The following is a 17,109-nucleotide window of genomic DNA, read 5'->3' as shown; positions in this document are numbered from 1 at the left end:
GCCAGCCTGGTCTACAGAGTGAGTTCCAGGACAGCCAGAGCTATACAGAGAAACCATGTCTCAAAAAACAAACAAACAAACAAACAAACAAAAACAAAAAACAAAACAAAACAAAAAAATCATAAAGTAATGGTTTGCCCACTGAGTGTAAGAAAATTTAGGATCGAAGGCTTCAGGACAAAAGGACCAGAAAGCAACTATTCAAGTATTTGAAAAATGAAGAGAGACCTTGAGCATTTATAGACCATAATGATAATTGACTGATGGCAAACACATCTTTTGTACCTCTGCAACAGAAACCTAACTTAACGATTTGGGTTCTTGACAAAGAGCAGCGTCAGTGGAGATAGACTTTATTTGTAGAAATGTTGGCTCCACAATTGCTGCCTATCTAATATTATATAATATTATAATATATTATATATTAGCACTGTCCCTCAGTGGTAGCTGGCCAATAGTATTTAATGCTAGAAAGAAGCAGCTTTTGAACTAATTTATCTGAGGGAGGAAAGGGTGAGGAATTGCTTCTTGCTTCTAGATTTTGGATGTAAACTTCCCTGTGTATGTGAATCTGATCAATGAAGACACCCTACACAAGCATGCTCCAGAGAGTTGCATCTAGGGAAAAACATAGGGATTCAGTCATAAAACTCAAACTCCTGGCTTGGAGGACTCCTGAGAGTTACAGGAGGCACCGGTCATTCACTCAGCCTTCCAGAGAGCCAGACCTGTCTGGTTATTTGTCATCACTACGCAGTTACCGTGGAGTGACTAGATCTCCAGCTCTAAGACAAGAAGAGTCTATGACATGTAGCAGAACAAATGGTGACAGCAATGCCAAACTACCACTTAATGTGCAAAAGCAAAGTACTTGGTAACCGTCCTTGAAGTGCAATGATTTAATTAGAATAGATTTTCACATGGTCACATTCAAAGAACTCAAGTCTCTTAATTATGTAATGCTCTGCCAATAATTAAATAGTCTTCTGGAGCATCCGCTTGGAGGGAATGTGAATCATGGGCTATTTGCAGACAGGAGATGTGCTGAAAACACCTGATAAGGCTATAAATTCCATGTTGTACATCCACAGATCAGCTCCAAAATTGCATCTGAATATTAAGAGTGACTCTGGCTTTCACTTAATGGTAAGTTCTATGAAATCAATTAGCTGTTAAAATAGCTTAATTGGAACATACATATTTTAATTTTTGTGTGTATATAAAAAAAGTCTTCTTAATCAACCCAAAACATGTTGAAATTACACTTGTAGGTAATGTAGTGAAAGAATTGAACTTATGACAGGATCAGAGCAAGGATGTGGAAAATGGGGAGGGCGTAGGCAGATAGCAGCAGCTCGCACGGAGGGCAGCAACAGCTTGCTTGGGTTTAATGCGATCTTGTGAAAAAGCAATCTAAAAGTGAAGTTCGTCACCACAAGTGCATGTCTCCAGAACTAAGAACAGTTCTTGGGGGTCAGTGAGGATGCTCAGCAGGTAGAGGTGCATGCTGCAAGCCGTGAGGGCCTGAGTTTGAGCACTGGGAATACGGCTAACAGTGGAAGGAGAAAAATGCTTTCTGAGAGTTGTCCTCTGGCTCAATACCCATCACACACTTGTGCATGCACATGTGCACATACATATACACACATACATGCACATGCACACACACCACATATATAGACCAGACAGACAGACAGACAAATAATGGTGGGGGAAATTTTGGCAGTTGAGTACAAGTATTGATTCACACCCCTGTCTCCTACTTCACAGAACTGGTGGGAATGAAATTAGAGCTACCAACAACTGTGACAGATACTTTATTGCCAATAAAAAAAGGCAGAGAAAATTCCTTGGGAATATGTTTTTTAAAAATACCCATTTAGGTCACCATGAACAAAAGCCTGATTTATGCTTTATTATTGGTGGTTGGTTTAAAAAAGAGTGGAAGAAAAGAAAAACAGGGTCACCAATTCCAAAATCCACAAGTGGAAACTGCATGCTCTTGAAATGAAATGTTCATCACTGTGAAATTACACAAAATTACCTATTTTCTCTTGATAGTTTATCTACCTGACCGGTTTTATCTTTCCTTCATCCTAAGGACAGAGTGACATACGGTCACCTGTGATATTATTGTTCCTGATTCCATTGAGGGGAGGACACAATGTTAAGGTTTGCTTTGAAATTTTCATGGAGCCTGGAAGTTGTCTGATAAACACTGTGGAGTGAAAGAGGCAGCAACTGAATGAGTGAAAAAGGGAGGAAAAGCCTGAAGTGAATGTGAAGGAAAAAAACAGACCCAATGCAAATAACAGCAGGGAAAACCAAGGAAATTCCAGATGCACAGAAGCCAGCCATCAAGGATCACAGCAAGACCTTCAGAAGCAGATAATGAAGAGATGGGGAAGACAAGCCCAAGAGATGATGCATCAGCAACAGGACTCACCGCATTCTTCATCTATTGTTGACAAACATAAAAGCACTTTGGTAGGTAGCATTACAAAATAATTCTCAGACACAGATTCATACATCTCATTCAGCCTTGGTACTAAAATATTCCTTTGGGCTTCTGAATTCAATATTGAACATTTTGAGACCTGTTGCTCCTTTAGGATTGCAGACACAGATGCAGAAGTGCGTCTTTACTAATACTATATTATGTTAGATGGCTCCGTGACACCCAGATTGGAAACCATCAGTTTAAATGAACACAAGACACATTCACGCTCTTCACCCATCAAGAATCATGCACTTCTGATATAACTAGCATTTTTATGGGCAAAGCACTAAAAGCCACCTGGACCATGCCTTTTCCCAAACATAAATCACAGATGGTGTGAGAAACTCTGGAAGGGGTTTGTCTAATTTAACCCTATTGAGTAACAACTGAAGAAAAGTGTTGGTGTGAGGCCTTGGGTTAGAGTAAGATTAGAAACAGGAAGAAGACCAGCCACAGACCTCTGGTCAGAGAGTTTACATCCCACTTCCTGGGAACCACACTTCCTAGTGATCATTTCCAATACTTGCTCCCTGATAGCCTGTGAGGATACCCAACTGCAATCAACCCTGCAGAACCTCAATATTAAGGTCAACTAAGTATTTGCCCACACAAGTTACAAGAGCAGCCACATACAAAAGATGCAATGACGACTGGGGCCCCGGGCCCACAATGAGCTCATTGACATAGAGGCCAGAGGAGACAAGCAACCTTAACAGATAAGATGTAAGGCTAGGTGTCACAGCAGGTCAAACAAAAGGACAAGTTCTATCTGCCTCTGATGGGTGGAGGGACGGAAGGTGAACGGCAGGGAGCTGGAGAAAAATGCTTTAGAGCCAGCTCTGGATCAATGAGTCACCAAGAACAACTTCTGCCTTCTCCATGTCTATAAATAATCCCAGGTGCTGCCATCTCATTTAATTACTAAGCCTCTCCAGATGGAGAAAAATAATTAAGCAGTCTGCAGTGCCGACATGATATAAAGAATAGGTTAGCAACTCGTGAGACATCTGAATTCTAATGTTTCCTTTCAACTATGAAGTAAGGGCAGAAAGGAAAAGGGGTGAATGACTTCACAGACCTCAGGGAAACCCAGTCGAGTGCAGCTGAACCCTAGGTAGACTGGAGACAGAATAGGAAAGTAGAGGGACAGGGTGCAGTTCCCCTGGTGAAAACAGAACAGCTTAGATGAGATGCACAGAGTGCACCGAGGGTTCCCAGAGATGGGCTGCCATGAAGAAATACTTCAGCGGGCCCGGAGAGACGGCTCAGCAGTTGGGGGCACTTGCTCTTCCAGAGGACTCAAGTTCCTTCCAAATGCAATGGTGCCGCTCCACAGTAGGCAGCTCACAAGCAGTTGTAACTAGGGCTTTCTGTGGGAGGTCGGGAGTGGAGGGGATTCAGACAAGTTTTTCTAGCCTCTCCAGATTCCTGTACCAACATGGCATACACAGAGTATAAATTTAAAATCTTCAAAAACATGTTCAAATCAGAGAAATACTTTAAGATTTCTACTCTAATATTAATATATATGAACGAGCACAGCACAATGTATTTTCATTTTAGAGCGCCACCAACTGGCTGCACCACGTCTGCCATGAAAGCCATTTCATATCTTTGCATTCAGGGCAGATTTAGAAGAGATCCCACCCAAAGACTGAAACAGGAGAAAAGGGTATCTAACTGTACTTGACTCTTAACGCCTTCTGCATTTACAAGTTCCCTAGACTCAATGACAAATGAAGGAAATGTCATACATGCACATGGAAGGTAGTGGGGGAATGCCTATGCCTGGGACACTCCACTGAAGAGTCAATGAACTCAACAGTCCTCTGGGGCTCTGTGCTGATACAGCAGTAATGGAGACCGTAAGATGAAGATGGCAAATTTCTGCTTGCTAGCCAGATTGGAAGCCCTCAGGTGGTCACATGGCTTCCCACCTGGTCCTGGTGGGAAAACAGGAAAGAATGGAATGAGTGAAGAATGAAGCACAATGAAGAAACAGCTTATAAAAAAAGAAGCAAAGAAAAGGGGAACCTAATTCAGGGGTTTTGATCACAAATACAACCGTACACAAAGTGTGGTTATCCTGAATACGAAATACTCTCCCCTCAAAACTTCAAGGAAAGCCAATTAAGTCTTTTAGTGTATTATTTTAAAAGCAAAATATCATTCCACAAATTGCCCAATTATTCTCCTGATCCTAGCTCACATAAGCATGAGTATGTTCTTACTTGTTTAACCAGATAACCCATGGAAGGCATTACAATAAGAGAATGGCTTAAAAGACTACTTTAATAATTCTCAGAGCATTTTACATTTTTATCAGCATTCAAACAAGGTTAACAATAGAGAATATTCAAAGTTCTACTCTAAAAAAACAAGATAATTATTTTAATTTTTGTACTACACTAATTATTTATTCTTTGGAATGATTTAACAACAGATTCCTTTATCCTCTGCCAAGTGTTTACTAGGAAAAAAAAATTTTTTTTAAGTCTTTTGAAATGAAACTTTAGTTTTACTTAGCTTTTTTTCTCCCAAGGCCTGTGAACCCAAAGATGATCTGTGTGACTTGGAGATGATGGGATATAATCCGGGTACATTCCTGCCAGATTACCAGCAACCGCACAGCAAGTGGCTCTCTGCTTTGTGGGCCAGCACTGCAGTCACATATGTCTGCTCATGGAAGTGGTTCATCTGGGATGAGCCATTCATCTGGGCTCATAGGAAACATGCTAACTTTTAATACTAGGATGGATTCTCAAGTTGAGCTGTTACCAGCTGCCGCTCAAAGTTTCTGCAGTTTGTGGCCAGCATAGGGATGCTACGAGTATATAGACTTGAGAGCAGATGCTTCCACCTGCATGTAAAGTCCACCATGCTACAATGGGAAGGCACTTCCCTCCAAGGCAGACAGGCAGACACTCCCCACCATGAGGACAACTAGAGGAGCAAGACGTTTTATGTAGACCTTCCCATACTTAACTTTTTAAAAACTTTAAAGTTTCAACCAATCATGTCTATGACCTGTAATAAAGCAGGTGTATGAAACTAAATATAAGCTAAACAAGACTCTTTGGTCTACCTGCTGGGCCTGTGCTCAATAGAATGCTCTGGCAACATTATGAACCTTACAGGTCTAACCATAGAGAAGGCAGAGAAAGCATCGGGATTACTCAGAACAGACTCATGAGAAGGGTTTTTCAACAGGAGGACCTAAACACCTATGTATAAACATAACAGGTCCACTCCATGGTATGGCAAAGGGGAAGGTTTTTGTTATAGATAAAGGAGAGAGAACAGCCAGAGTATCTGGAAGAGTCCAGAGCCAAGAGAGAAAGTAGTAGACTGAACTTGGCCTTGAGAGAAGCAGGAGCAAAGCAGTGAGAGAAAGGGGACATAGAAGGGGAGGGTGGGAAAATAGAGAGAAGGGTAGGAGGGAGACAGGGGGAGGACACAGAGAGTGCTGGCTAAAGAGAGAGCATAGCCAAACAGAGTCATAAGGAGAATAAGTAGAAGGGAGCTAGCTCATGAGCTAGAGAATTTCAGGATGGGGAGGAAGCCAGAAGAGAAAGGATGCTAGTGGGGACTTGTGATACCGAGGGAGCCCAGAGGCAGGGATGTGCTTTGGCATGCTAATAGACAGCACCTGTGGCCTGCTGTCCCTTCTGTCAGTTTCACAAGTTCCTAAGGAATGCTGGCTTTTATCTAACCTCCAGAATTTGGGGAAATGGAGTTTCCTTTGAACCTGAAAATCCACACAAACTTGGCCTTGCTACTTGTACCATGTCACCCTGGATTATCAAATCATAATAACTGAAGACAAGGTGAGAGTGAGGTGTGTTTCTATTTAGAGGTGTGGGCACATGTGTGTGTACATGATGTGTGTCCATGTATGTGTGTGTGGGGGGGTGAGGGATACATATGTGTGAACATCAGAGAATAACTCTCTCCTTATATGTTTATGAGGGTTCTCAATGGAATTCAGGTCAAACTTGCACAGCAACCACCTTCCACACATAAAGAAACATCACCAGATTAAGACCTCTCTATATTTTGGACAAATAACAAATCTTCATACTATTACTCTTTTTAAAAGGATTTTTTGTTTTATTTTAAGTTATGTGTATATGTGTGTTTGTGTATCAATGTATGCACCTGAGTGAAGTGCCCTATAGAGGGTAGAAGAGGTTATCAGATCCCTTAGAGCTGAGGTTACAGGCACTTGTCAGCCACCTGACATGGGACCTGAACTCAGGTCTTCTGCAAGAATGGTTCATCTTATAAGGAGATTCAAAACAGAAAATAACCAGACTGAACTTTTTCTTTCTAGTGAAGACACAAAGTAAATTCCAGTGTCTTAGCATACAGGTAACCCAGAAGAGAACCAAGGCAGCTCAGTACAGATGTGTCTAATACAGTTCTGTTCTTTTATTATATGCCATATTTATATATGGGTTTTTTTGAGACAGAGTTTCTCTGTATAGCCCTGGCTGTCCTGGAACTCACTCTGTAGACCAGGCTGGCCTCAAACTCAGAAATCCTCCTAAGTCTCTGCCACCCAAGTGCTGGGATTAAAGGCATGCACCACCACTGCCCAGCACCCTATATATTTTTGTCTCTAGGACAGCAATCCAAAACTTGCTGTAAAATAAAAACCAATGAAATGTACATTCAACTTCTTCATACATGAAGTAGGAGCTGTGTTCTAGAACTATTTCAAACACCCAAAACCTAGATTTCACAGGTAAGGGTTTGGGTGGCTTGCCTGCCTAAGACTCTAATTGGCCCTACATTTAACAAGTGTTTGCGGAAGAATCAAAAAAAAAAAAAAAGAATTCAAACATTTTGGTGAGGCATCTATTTAAATCAATACTCAAAGCATCCAAGCATTTTATAAAGTATCCTTTTCTATACAAACAGCACCTACCCACCCCAGCACACACCCACCCCAGCACACACCTACCCCAACACACACACCCCAGCACACACACCTCAGCACACACACTCCCAGCATACACACTCCAGCACACACTCACCCCAACACACCCACCCCAGCACACACCCAACCCAACATACACCCACCCCAGCACACACCCACCCCAGCACACACACACACCCCAGCAGACACACAACCCTGCCCCCCAGAACAGGGCCTGGTTGCTCACAGTGGCTTTTAAGGAAGGTGGGAGATAACAGCCAGCTACATAAAAGGCATCCAGTTGGAAGGTAAGGTCAGAAAACAATGGGTTAACAGCAAGGTGGAAATTGCTTGAAAGTGAGCTTTCACTGTTGTCAAAGGCAATCTAGTCACTGTCAGGAGCAGGGTCAAAGAGTCCTAGGACCTACATGGTCAAAGAGTCCTGTGAGCTGCCTTCTGATTTCTACATGTGCTCTAAACACACAGACACACACAGATACACACAGACATACACACACACTCACACACACACAGAGGATGCGGGGAGGGGTGTGTGTGTCATGGTGGTAGAGACAGAGATCGAGTATACACCTGACAGGCATTATGTAAAGCAGAATGAAAGGTTTGCACCTTTCATTAAAAGCTGATATAAGAGCTATGAGCAGTCATCATCCCAGCACAAAAAAGCTAAAGCAGGAGGATTACTGTGAGTTTCAGACTTGTCTGCATTATACTGTGAGACTCGTGATTCATAAGTGAACCAACCTGGAGAGATCTCAGGAACGACAAGTTACACTGGGATCATGGATGGAAAGAAAGGGCCTTTCCCAGCAAGCAGTTGGCACTGTTTATTATTAATGTTTCTTCAGGTAATGCCGAATTTCAAAGTTGCTGGAAAGAAAACCACCTCCTTTTCATCTGCCTCTTATTATTCTAAAGGAACCTGTTCGAAATGCTTTAGCCACAAAGTAAGTTAGATGATAAATGTGTTCTTCAATCTGCACGCCAGTCAAGTAGCAATAAAATCAGAATAATTCATGCAAAAATTTTCATTATGTTTCTAAACATACTTATTTACATTTTAAATCACACATTAGACAATATGAAATATCTTTCATTTAGACAGGTGTGAACTAGAAAACAGATGCATTCATTAAACACTGAACAATTTGGCAAATTAAAGGAAAAAATTTCAAAGAACTCTCTGGTTGAAGTACTTCAGCCACCCTTAACTTACTTGAAAAAATATGGCCATAGCTCCAATTATTCTGTTCTCGGAAATTGCCGTTTGAAAGCTGTCAAAGTCATCTGGGTTGTAAAAGAAAATCTGCATCTGTAAAATAGTTTAAAAAAATGTATTAGGAAAAATTTCCAACCTGTGGAGAAGTAGAGAATAGTACAGAGGACCTGTTTTCCACATCCTAAGGCCACACCCCACTTATTCTCCTATCCACAGCTCCCCTTGGCTAAAGCCTGTGAGAGCGCATCCCACACACCAAACCACTTTACTTCAGAACACCTAATTGCCTGTGTGTGCACTGCCCAGAACACTAACTACTACTGATACATTCCTCTGTCCTTTACCCAGAGTCAGGATGAAACCTTCCCAAGAGGCAGAGCTTGAACATAGTTCAGCACAGTCAAGTAGAAAACTAAGCCTGTGGGGGGTAGCCTGAACGTTACATTATCAACACACGATAGATGGCTTGAACACAGAGGATATCAAGCCATATCTCAGGAGACTATGGGAAACACCCGAAGTGTGTCAGAAATTTCACCAAGAAACAAGTATAATGATAAAAGCAGTGAAATCAGGGTTATCCTTTACTGTATGCATTAAAGCTATTCCACACATTACATCATCGAATGTACTTCAAAAGCTTTAGGAAGGTGGAAGGAAAGGCAAGGGAAGTGCTTCAAGAAGTGTCCATCAAGTCTCTTGAGGCTGAACACCACAGGAACACTGGACTCCAGATGCTCTCCCTGCAACTGGACGCACCTTCTGTATTTAGCTCGAGTTTCTTGTTAAAAACAAAAAACAAAAAGAAAACCCAGGTATCTCAACTTGATGTCACTACACAGTTTGAATGCTTCAGTGCACCCTGATATTTAAGGATGTAGAAACCTCCTGAGACTGCATACATTCTTATGCCAGCACGCCCATCTCCTTGTCTAGGCGACCCTCAGGGAGGTGATGATGCCACCTGTAACTCTAGATCTAACAGCATCTTTTGGCCTCCTAGGACACCGGGCACACAAGCTGTACACAGATGTACATGTCGGCAAGACACTCATACACATGGAATAAAAATTTTAAAGGTAAAACCACAATCTTAACAAGAGGATGCATTGGACTCAGTCTCTGAGGACAACTGGCGGTCCTTCAAAACACTCAGCTGTCCTGTGGTGGATCCCATCTTTCTCTACAGTGCTTCCCCCCAGCTCCTAAATGCTGTGTTAAAACAGCCTCTAATGGAAAGGATGTTCACATCTCAGCTGGGAGCTTGGAGAGGTTGATACTGAAGAAAACGTTCTAAGCAGACCAAAGGAAATCAAGGTAACTCAGTATAGGCCAAAGGTGAAGGAAGCCATCATGACAAAATGAACCAAGATGGTACTGAAAAGTTCATATCTGTTGAGGCCAAGACATCAAACCAATTTCTAGGGATATTCAGGAGTCCATGGGAGGAAGAGAGAGATTCTTTTGGGATATTTTCTCTTTTAAAACAAATTCATCTTCTTAAGACCTTGAATTCTTACCAATGCTGGTAGTTTGGACAGCTTTGGACATCATGAATTTACACTTAGAAAAACCCACTACTTGAGGTATAGATTCAAACCATTTAATATTGGGTCAGTTGCTTCAGGTTCAAAAGCCACTAAATCAAGGAGGAAAAAAATCCCCACACAAGTGTATTCAGAAAATTACACTTCACTTTCCTTTTAAAACTCAGACTCTCAAAGTAAATAGGTTCTAGAAAGCTTTCTTATGCTTCAGCCCTTGAACAGGGGCAGTACTGTTTAATGTAGCACCTCAATAGGCTGGGGTATAAAACACGTTAAGATCTGTTCAAGGGCACTTTCATTTACAGCTTGGGAAGGAAATGCATTTTTAGAAAACAGGTTTGAGTCGAGGCTCCGCCCACCTGGATAATAAAATGTCTTTTAAAGAGACTAGTGCAGGTTAGAAATATCAATTTCCCATGCTATTGCTTTCAAGTTGCAGCTTACTGAATTAGGTTTACATGTGGAGCTATTTAAAGATAAAGTAAATAAAGAGGTAAAGTTTTTTCTGGATTAACTGGGCTCTGGCAACTTGTTATTGAGGAGGAAAAAAAAATCAGGGTAGAGACTGGCAATTATTTTTGCAAAGACATCTCTTTGCAAAACGTTTTTTGGTTAATTCAGTCTTCATGACTCTGGTTCTGGCTTATACCAAGTCCCTCTGACTTAACTTTGCCTTCTGATTATTTATCACTCTAATGTCAGAGCCCCAAGAATCTCCAGTGGCCTGCAAGGTTTCTGCATTTATTTTCAAAAGCCACACCCAAACCATAGTTGGTGATGCATGCATGTAATCCTTGCATTTGGGTGGCTGAGGCAGGTGGTTGCATAGAAGATTTTGACTGAAACAAACAAAACAACAATAACAACCACCACTAAGACCCACCATAGACTTTTCATAAATATGAGGGATATTTGCTGTACAGTAATTTCTGCCAAAGACAAATGCTGCAATAAGAGGGAAAGGCATGGAAAGTCCAGTGACAGAGATGTCTGCTAACAATGCCACATCCTTACTACCAGCTCCACAATAACTTACATTCTGTTCCACTCTTTCTGAGGGCCCCCTCTACTACTACACTTTTACCTTTCCCTCAGTCACTTGAAGAGGGAGATAGTGGGTCCCATCTACTGAATACTTAAGTGTGTAATTTCTAAGAATAAGGATATCCTCTTACACGATCACTGTGTAATTGTTACAATAAGGAAATTTCACATTCATGTGATCCTATTATCCATTTCTCAGTTCACGTTCAAATTTAGAAAGTGCCCAATAAAAGCCCATTACAGATCATCTTACAGTTCTGGGTGCAGGATGCAATCCAGGATTAACTCTGCACTCAGTTATCAGTCTATTCTGTCTGTTCCCACTGCCATCTGGGACAACTCCCTGGCTGTCTTGACTCTGAGAATGAGATGCCACAAGGACGATTATACATAACCCTGTGCTCTGTCTTCACAGTTTCTCGAGGATTGATGCAGGTGGTACGTTCTGTGAAACCTGCCATACAATACTACTATCTCTATTCAGTGTACCAAGTCAGTGTGACAATGGCATGGCTTGGACCATTTAACACAGTTGTACCATAAGGGAACTGTAAAGCTTTTCATCTTCTTTTGGAAATGGGGAAAAAAAAATCTCTGTAGGGAGATCATGTGAAACAACATACCCACCTGGCTCCTCTGCTTTTCCTGTATTCATGAAAGGGAATCTCATACAAATACCACCTCTCCCTTCTCTAGGATTTTTTTTTATTTATACATGTGTGTGTGTGTCTGTCTGTCTGTGTGTGTGTGTGTGTGTGTGTGTGTGTGTGTGTGTGTGTGTGTGTTAGTGTGAGTGTACAGGCCTGCTTTGGTTTTTACTTTACTCAGTCCATGGAGATTCCTAACATTATTACCTTATTGTTCATAGTGCTCCAGCTCTGCCCAGCAGGAGATCCCTCAAATTTGTTCTCCCATCATGCAGCTACACCCTAACCTTTCCTTTGCTTATTTTTCGTACCTCCTTCTGATAAGGCACATTGGTTTGGCCTCAATCTGTACTTTATCTGTTCCTGCCATAAAAAGGCCTTCCCCTTTCTCCCAACAAATCTGATTTCTTTTGGTGGGAAGTGCGGTTTAAAGACCCAGGAATTCAGTGTTTTCCAAATGTACTAAAAGTAGACAACTTCAGTTCTTCAAGGACACATTCTATCTGGAGGCCAGTGGATCCATTCTGAATAGGATGCCCTCTGAAGAGGAAAGGAAGCTGAATCAACTGTGTGAATGCATGGGACATGGCTTTCCTTTCTCACAGAGACAGGATGGATAAAACTAAGCTAGAAAGCCACTGACAGGTAGTGCACTGTGGGACAAAGTCATGAGACATGTTGTGTCAACATTTCAAAGGCAGAGTGATGAGGATTGGCCTGATCATGCCTACCAAGTAGAGTGGAAGAACCAGACCATCCTCCATCTAGCCAGGCCAGGGTATGCCTTAGGAAGAACACCATATGACATCACAGGACACTTGGGAAGTAGTCATTTATAAGGGAAAACAAATCAGAAGGAAGTCTCATCAGTGGCCAGGACACAGGTGCTAATACATCTGGGGAGATGCTCACACAAGCTCTGGGTAATGTGGGGTATGCACAGTGATGGCCCAGACAACTGGCAACACTGCATGGCCTTGGTTGCAAAGGAATGTATTCAGAGACTAAGATGCTCCTGCCCTTCTTACACTGCTCAGTTTCATGCTCATTTAAATTGACTCTTAGTGCACTGTGGTTGGATATGTGTGTGTGTGTGTGTGTGTGTACGTCTTTCAATTTGCATCACTGTGCATGTAAAATTGAATGAATCACAAATGATCAATCTTAAAGAAGTTTATCATTATTATTGCCATTTTTCGCACATTTATTGACCACCTACAGTATATCAAATTTTGTGTTATCACTCATTATCACTCTGTGAATACGACATTGCCATGAGTGTCAGGCAAGAAAAGAAAGCATTTGCAAGATCTCCAAAGTCCAACATTTTCAAAGCTCTGAAAAAAGAAGAGTATATTAGTGTAGAAAAGTGACCTTTTCCCTCAGAGATCAAGGTCTTCATCATTGTGTTTCCTTACACCTGGCAAGAATGTCTGCTTAATGGTGACTCTGTGTAAGACGTGATGACAGAGGAAGACACAGTCAATGCTTAGAAGACGAAAGTACTATTAATGACACAGAGACAAGGCTACAGTTTTCTTAGAATGCCAAACTTAGGTAGATACATGGAAGAAGCGCTTAAGGCAGTAGATGGATGGTGGCCAAGTGAAGTACATGTTAAATAAAGCCTAACTTGGACCAGCAAGGAGGAAGATGGGACAGCTTTACAAATGTGAACTCCTTCTCTAATGACTAATGTTATGTGTGTGCACCCAACTCAGTTCTAAGGCAACTGTGACTATGGACACAAAAGGAAACTACCCCAACTCAAGAAAGGAAAACCCTCAAGTTCTTCTCTGCAGATCCTTAAGTGCTATAGTTATAGTATCTCGTAGAATACTCTGTTCCCCTTACACACTCCCATGCAAGGCAAGGGGAGGAGGGCAGGGGAACACAGGGAGATAAAGAAGGAAATGGTGCCCAGGCAGCTCAGAGGAAAGGCCAGTGGCTAAATGATGTAGCTAGCTGGGACTGCCAGGAAGTTTCATACAGGAAAGAATACACAGATAAAAGCTGCAGGATAAAAGAGTTAGAGGAACCAGAGAGATCATTTAGTGGCTACAAATGCACAATGCTTTTGCTAAGGACTGGGTCTAGTATCCTGAACCTGTCTAATATCCTGAGCAGCTCAGAAATGCCTGCAAGTCCATCAACAGAAGATTTGGTGCCTTCTTCTGGCAACGCCAGGTACATAAATTCATGTGCATGTGCCTCCAACGAAGACAGACACAAATGAACATAATGAGAAAGATGAATTAAATCTTGAGGAGGGGGTAAAAAATGACATGTGAAGTCTAGCCAGGTGGCAGCAGTGTGGAAAAGGACATAGACGAGGCGGTGGAGGAGGAGGAGGTAAAATGCAGGTTGGTTTTTAATCATGGCTGGGGTAATCTGCAGAGAGCCAGCTGGGATGCAGCAGTGGGCAAGACAAAGGTGCCTAAGATTGAAAATGTCTCAAGAGGGAAAAGGGAAAATCTAAACACACCGAAGGCTCCTTTTGGAAAATCTAAACACACCAAGGGCTCTTTTTGGTCCACTTTCTGCATAACTTGCACTGGGTGATGTGAACACAGAAGTATAATCTGAGTTCTTACTGTGTACTTCTGCCTCTGGTTAAGCCAGACTACATATGCATTACACAAAAACAAGCCAAACTTAAGAAACAACTTCAGGAAGAGAGGATTTATTTGGCTTACAGTTCTAGGGCACAGTGCCTCATGGTGGAGAGTTTAATCTTGATAGCAAGAGCTCGAGGAAGGCTCTCACATTCCATTCACCTTGAGGGCATATACAAATAATGTGTGCATATACAAATAATGTGTGCATGTGCTCAACTCACTACTTCTTCTTTTTTTCTTTTTTTTTAATTCAGCCCGGGATCCCAGCCCCTAGAATGGTACCACACATACTCAGTATGGATCTTCTTACCCTAGTCAGTCCAAGCTAGAAAATTACAGACATACCCACAGAACTACCTCCCAGGTGATCCCAGCTCCAATTACAGTAACAATCAAGTTTAACCATCACATTCATCAAAACATGTACCAATTCTTGAATTCTATCAATGCCATTAGCCAGAAAGATCTATGCAGGCAGAACATAAGACAACTTGGCACAAGGATGTGCCTGGCCTAGTGTTGGTCAGAACAAATACTACTAGTTTGTTTCTGAAAGAATAAATGAGAGGGGGCGCTGAGCAGCTTGAGTGAAGATGCCCAAATGACAAAGTCATCAACAAGTTCTTGAAGTCTTTGATATTTCTAGGAATAAATAACAAGGGGCGAAGTGGGATCAGGGCACTGAAAGAACAAAGAGATTGAAGCTTCTGGCATCAAAGTCTTTAAAGTTCCCATAAAGTGGCTAAGTAGCCCCAGGGATGGTTCTGTTAAGCACAGATTATACACATTAAATTCTCTTTAATGCACAAGACACTGAACCATTTTTTAACTGACTCTGGACTATGACTATGATACTCAAGCAAAAAAGGTTTTCTTCATTTTAATTATGGAGAAAATGGTAAATAATTGCACTATATATATTATACAATAATTTATAATACAGAGTTTGCTGTGATCTAGGGCACTTACATTTTATGAAGATTTATTTTTATGTATAAAATTCTGGGCATGGGTATGTGTGTGTGTGTGTGTGTGTGTGTGTGAGAGAGAGAGAGAGAGAGAGAGAGAGAGAGAGAGAGAGAGAGAGAGAGAGAGAGAGTATTCAGATACCATGGAGCAGACCAGAAGAGGTCACTGGATCTCCTGGAACTGGAGTTACATGCGGTTGTTAGCCAGGCAATCAGTGTGCTAGGAACCACACTTATATCATCTGCAAGAGCAGTGTGTGCTCTTAAACACTGAGCCACCATTCCAGCTTCTGTAGGTATTTTTAGAATAATCACTATATTTTGTGGTATTATTATCAGAAAGCTTTATTTTTATGTGCTTAAGCTTCAGATTGTGAGACTGTAAGAGCCTGCTAGATTCACTTCTGTGATGTAGACAGGTTTTTTTCCAATCAGTCAAAGGTATAAGGTCCCTGTAATGTCAGCCTTCAGACACTAGATTGCAACAACAGACTAAATCACATAGCCCTGTGCATATCACATGATATTTGGCCCAGTGACCTGACCACCATATCTTCATTAATCAGAATCAGGCTCCTCCCGGGGGAATGGAGCCCCAGTCACAACCCAGCTCAGCCTCTTGTGCCTGAGAGGAAACTGTCCTAGAAGTGGGTACTCTGAGATAAAGACCTTAGGTTTGTGGTGTCAGAGCTCATTTGCTGATGGAAGGTTTTGGACTTATTTATCTCTTTTTAGTATATATCAACTATATACAATATGGATTTCATTATGAAATTTCATGTGTCATAATATACTTGGATCCTCTTCACACACACAATCACCACTCTCTCGTCTCTCAATTTCTTGCTGATCTGCTTTCTCTTTCAAAGTATTCTACCTACTACCTCTCATGTCCCTACTTGGTGATCCAGTCAGTTTAATTAGGGTTACATGGGTGTGGGGTTAGTCATAGGAAAATAGACAGTAAAGTGACTGCATGAACTGAAGAAAATCTTTCTCTCCCAGCATCCATTAACTCCCTGGAGATTCATAAAGATGGGCAGGGCTTCATGAGACCCTTGGCTCAGGGTTCTCCTCTGGAAATCAGAGGCCACTCTCAGCTCCATACGCTAAGCACTGCTTTGGGCAAGTCAGGGTAACAGAGACAGCTCACATTTCCCATTGTGAATCTGCGTGAGCAGAGGGAATGTGTCAATTACGGTGAAATGGAGCCTTTCCACATGCCAGCCAGTCTCCCAGTGAGTCACTCCAAAGGTGTAGGCTCAAGCAGCTTTCATTGAAAGAGTATTTTTAGAAGAACTAAGTTGTGAGGAGGAATGGATATTCAGCATCTCCGTGGGCAAAGCCATATTCAAATAAGCATTCCAGAAGGCTTGTTTGATACCATACTGCGTAGCACACAACACCCCAGATCTTTATTAATTGCTTTCTGCAATGAATACAAAGATGTTTCTAACATCTGTGTACCTGGCGTTCTACTTTTGGAGCAGATGAGCCCAAAGTGCACACCAGGTCTAAGGACCATCAGAACAGGAGCCAGGTCAACTGAGGGTCTATTGTGAATTCTCTCTATAACTTCTTTACTCCTTCTCACACTTCTGCATGAGTAGCTGTCAGAACGCCT

At 41.8% G+C, this 17,109-nt stretch overlaps 1 protein-coding gene across 2 annotated transcripts in view; it reads right to left on the bottom strand.

Moving 5' to 3' along the window:
- Positions 1-17,109, bottom strand: part of Ptprg (protein tyrosine phosphatase receptor type G) — a 680,661-nt gene that overhangs the window by 189,038 nt on the left and 474,514 nt on the right. For both annotated transcript variants that reach the window (XM_031344861.1, XM_031344870.1), the window contains exon 5: positions 8,659-8,754. In XM_031344861.1, coding sequence (XP_031200721.1) covers positions 8,659-8,754 — 96 coding nt within the window. The remainder of the gene's footprint in view (positions 1-8,658; positions 8,755-17,109) is intronic.

Source organism: Mastomys coucha, unplaced genomic scaffold (assembly GCF_008632895.1).
Source record: "Mastomys coucha isolate ucsf_1 unplaced genomic scaffold, UCSF_Mcou_1 pScaffold10, whole genome shotgun sequence".
NCBI lineage: Eukaryota > Metazoa > Chordata > Mammalia > Rodentia > Muridae > Mastomys > Mastomys coucha.
Note: the sequence above shows the minus strand (reverse complement) of the source record. Positions and strands in the feature narration are given on the sequence as shown.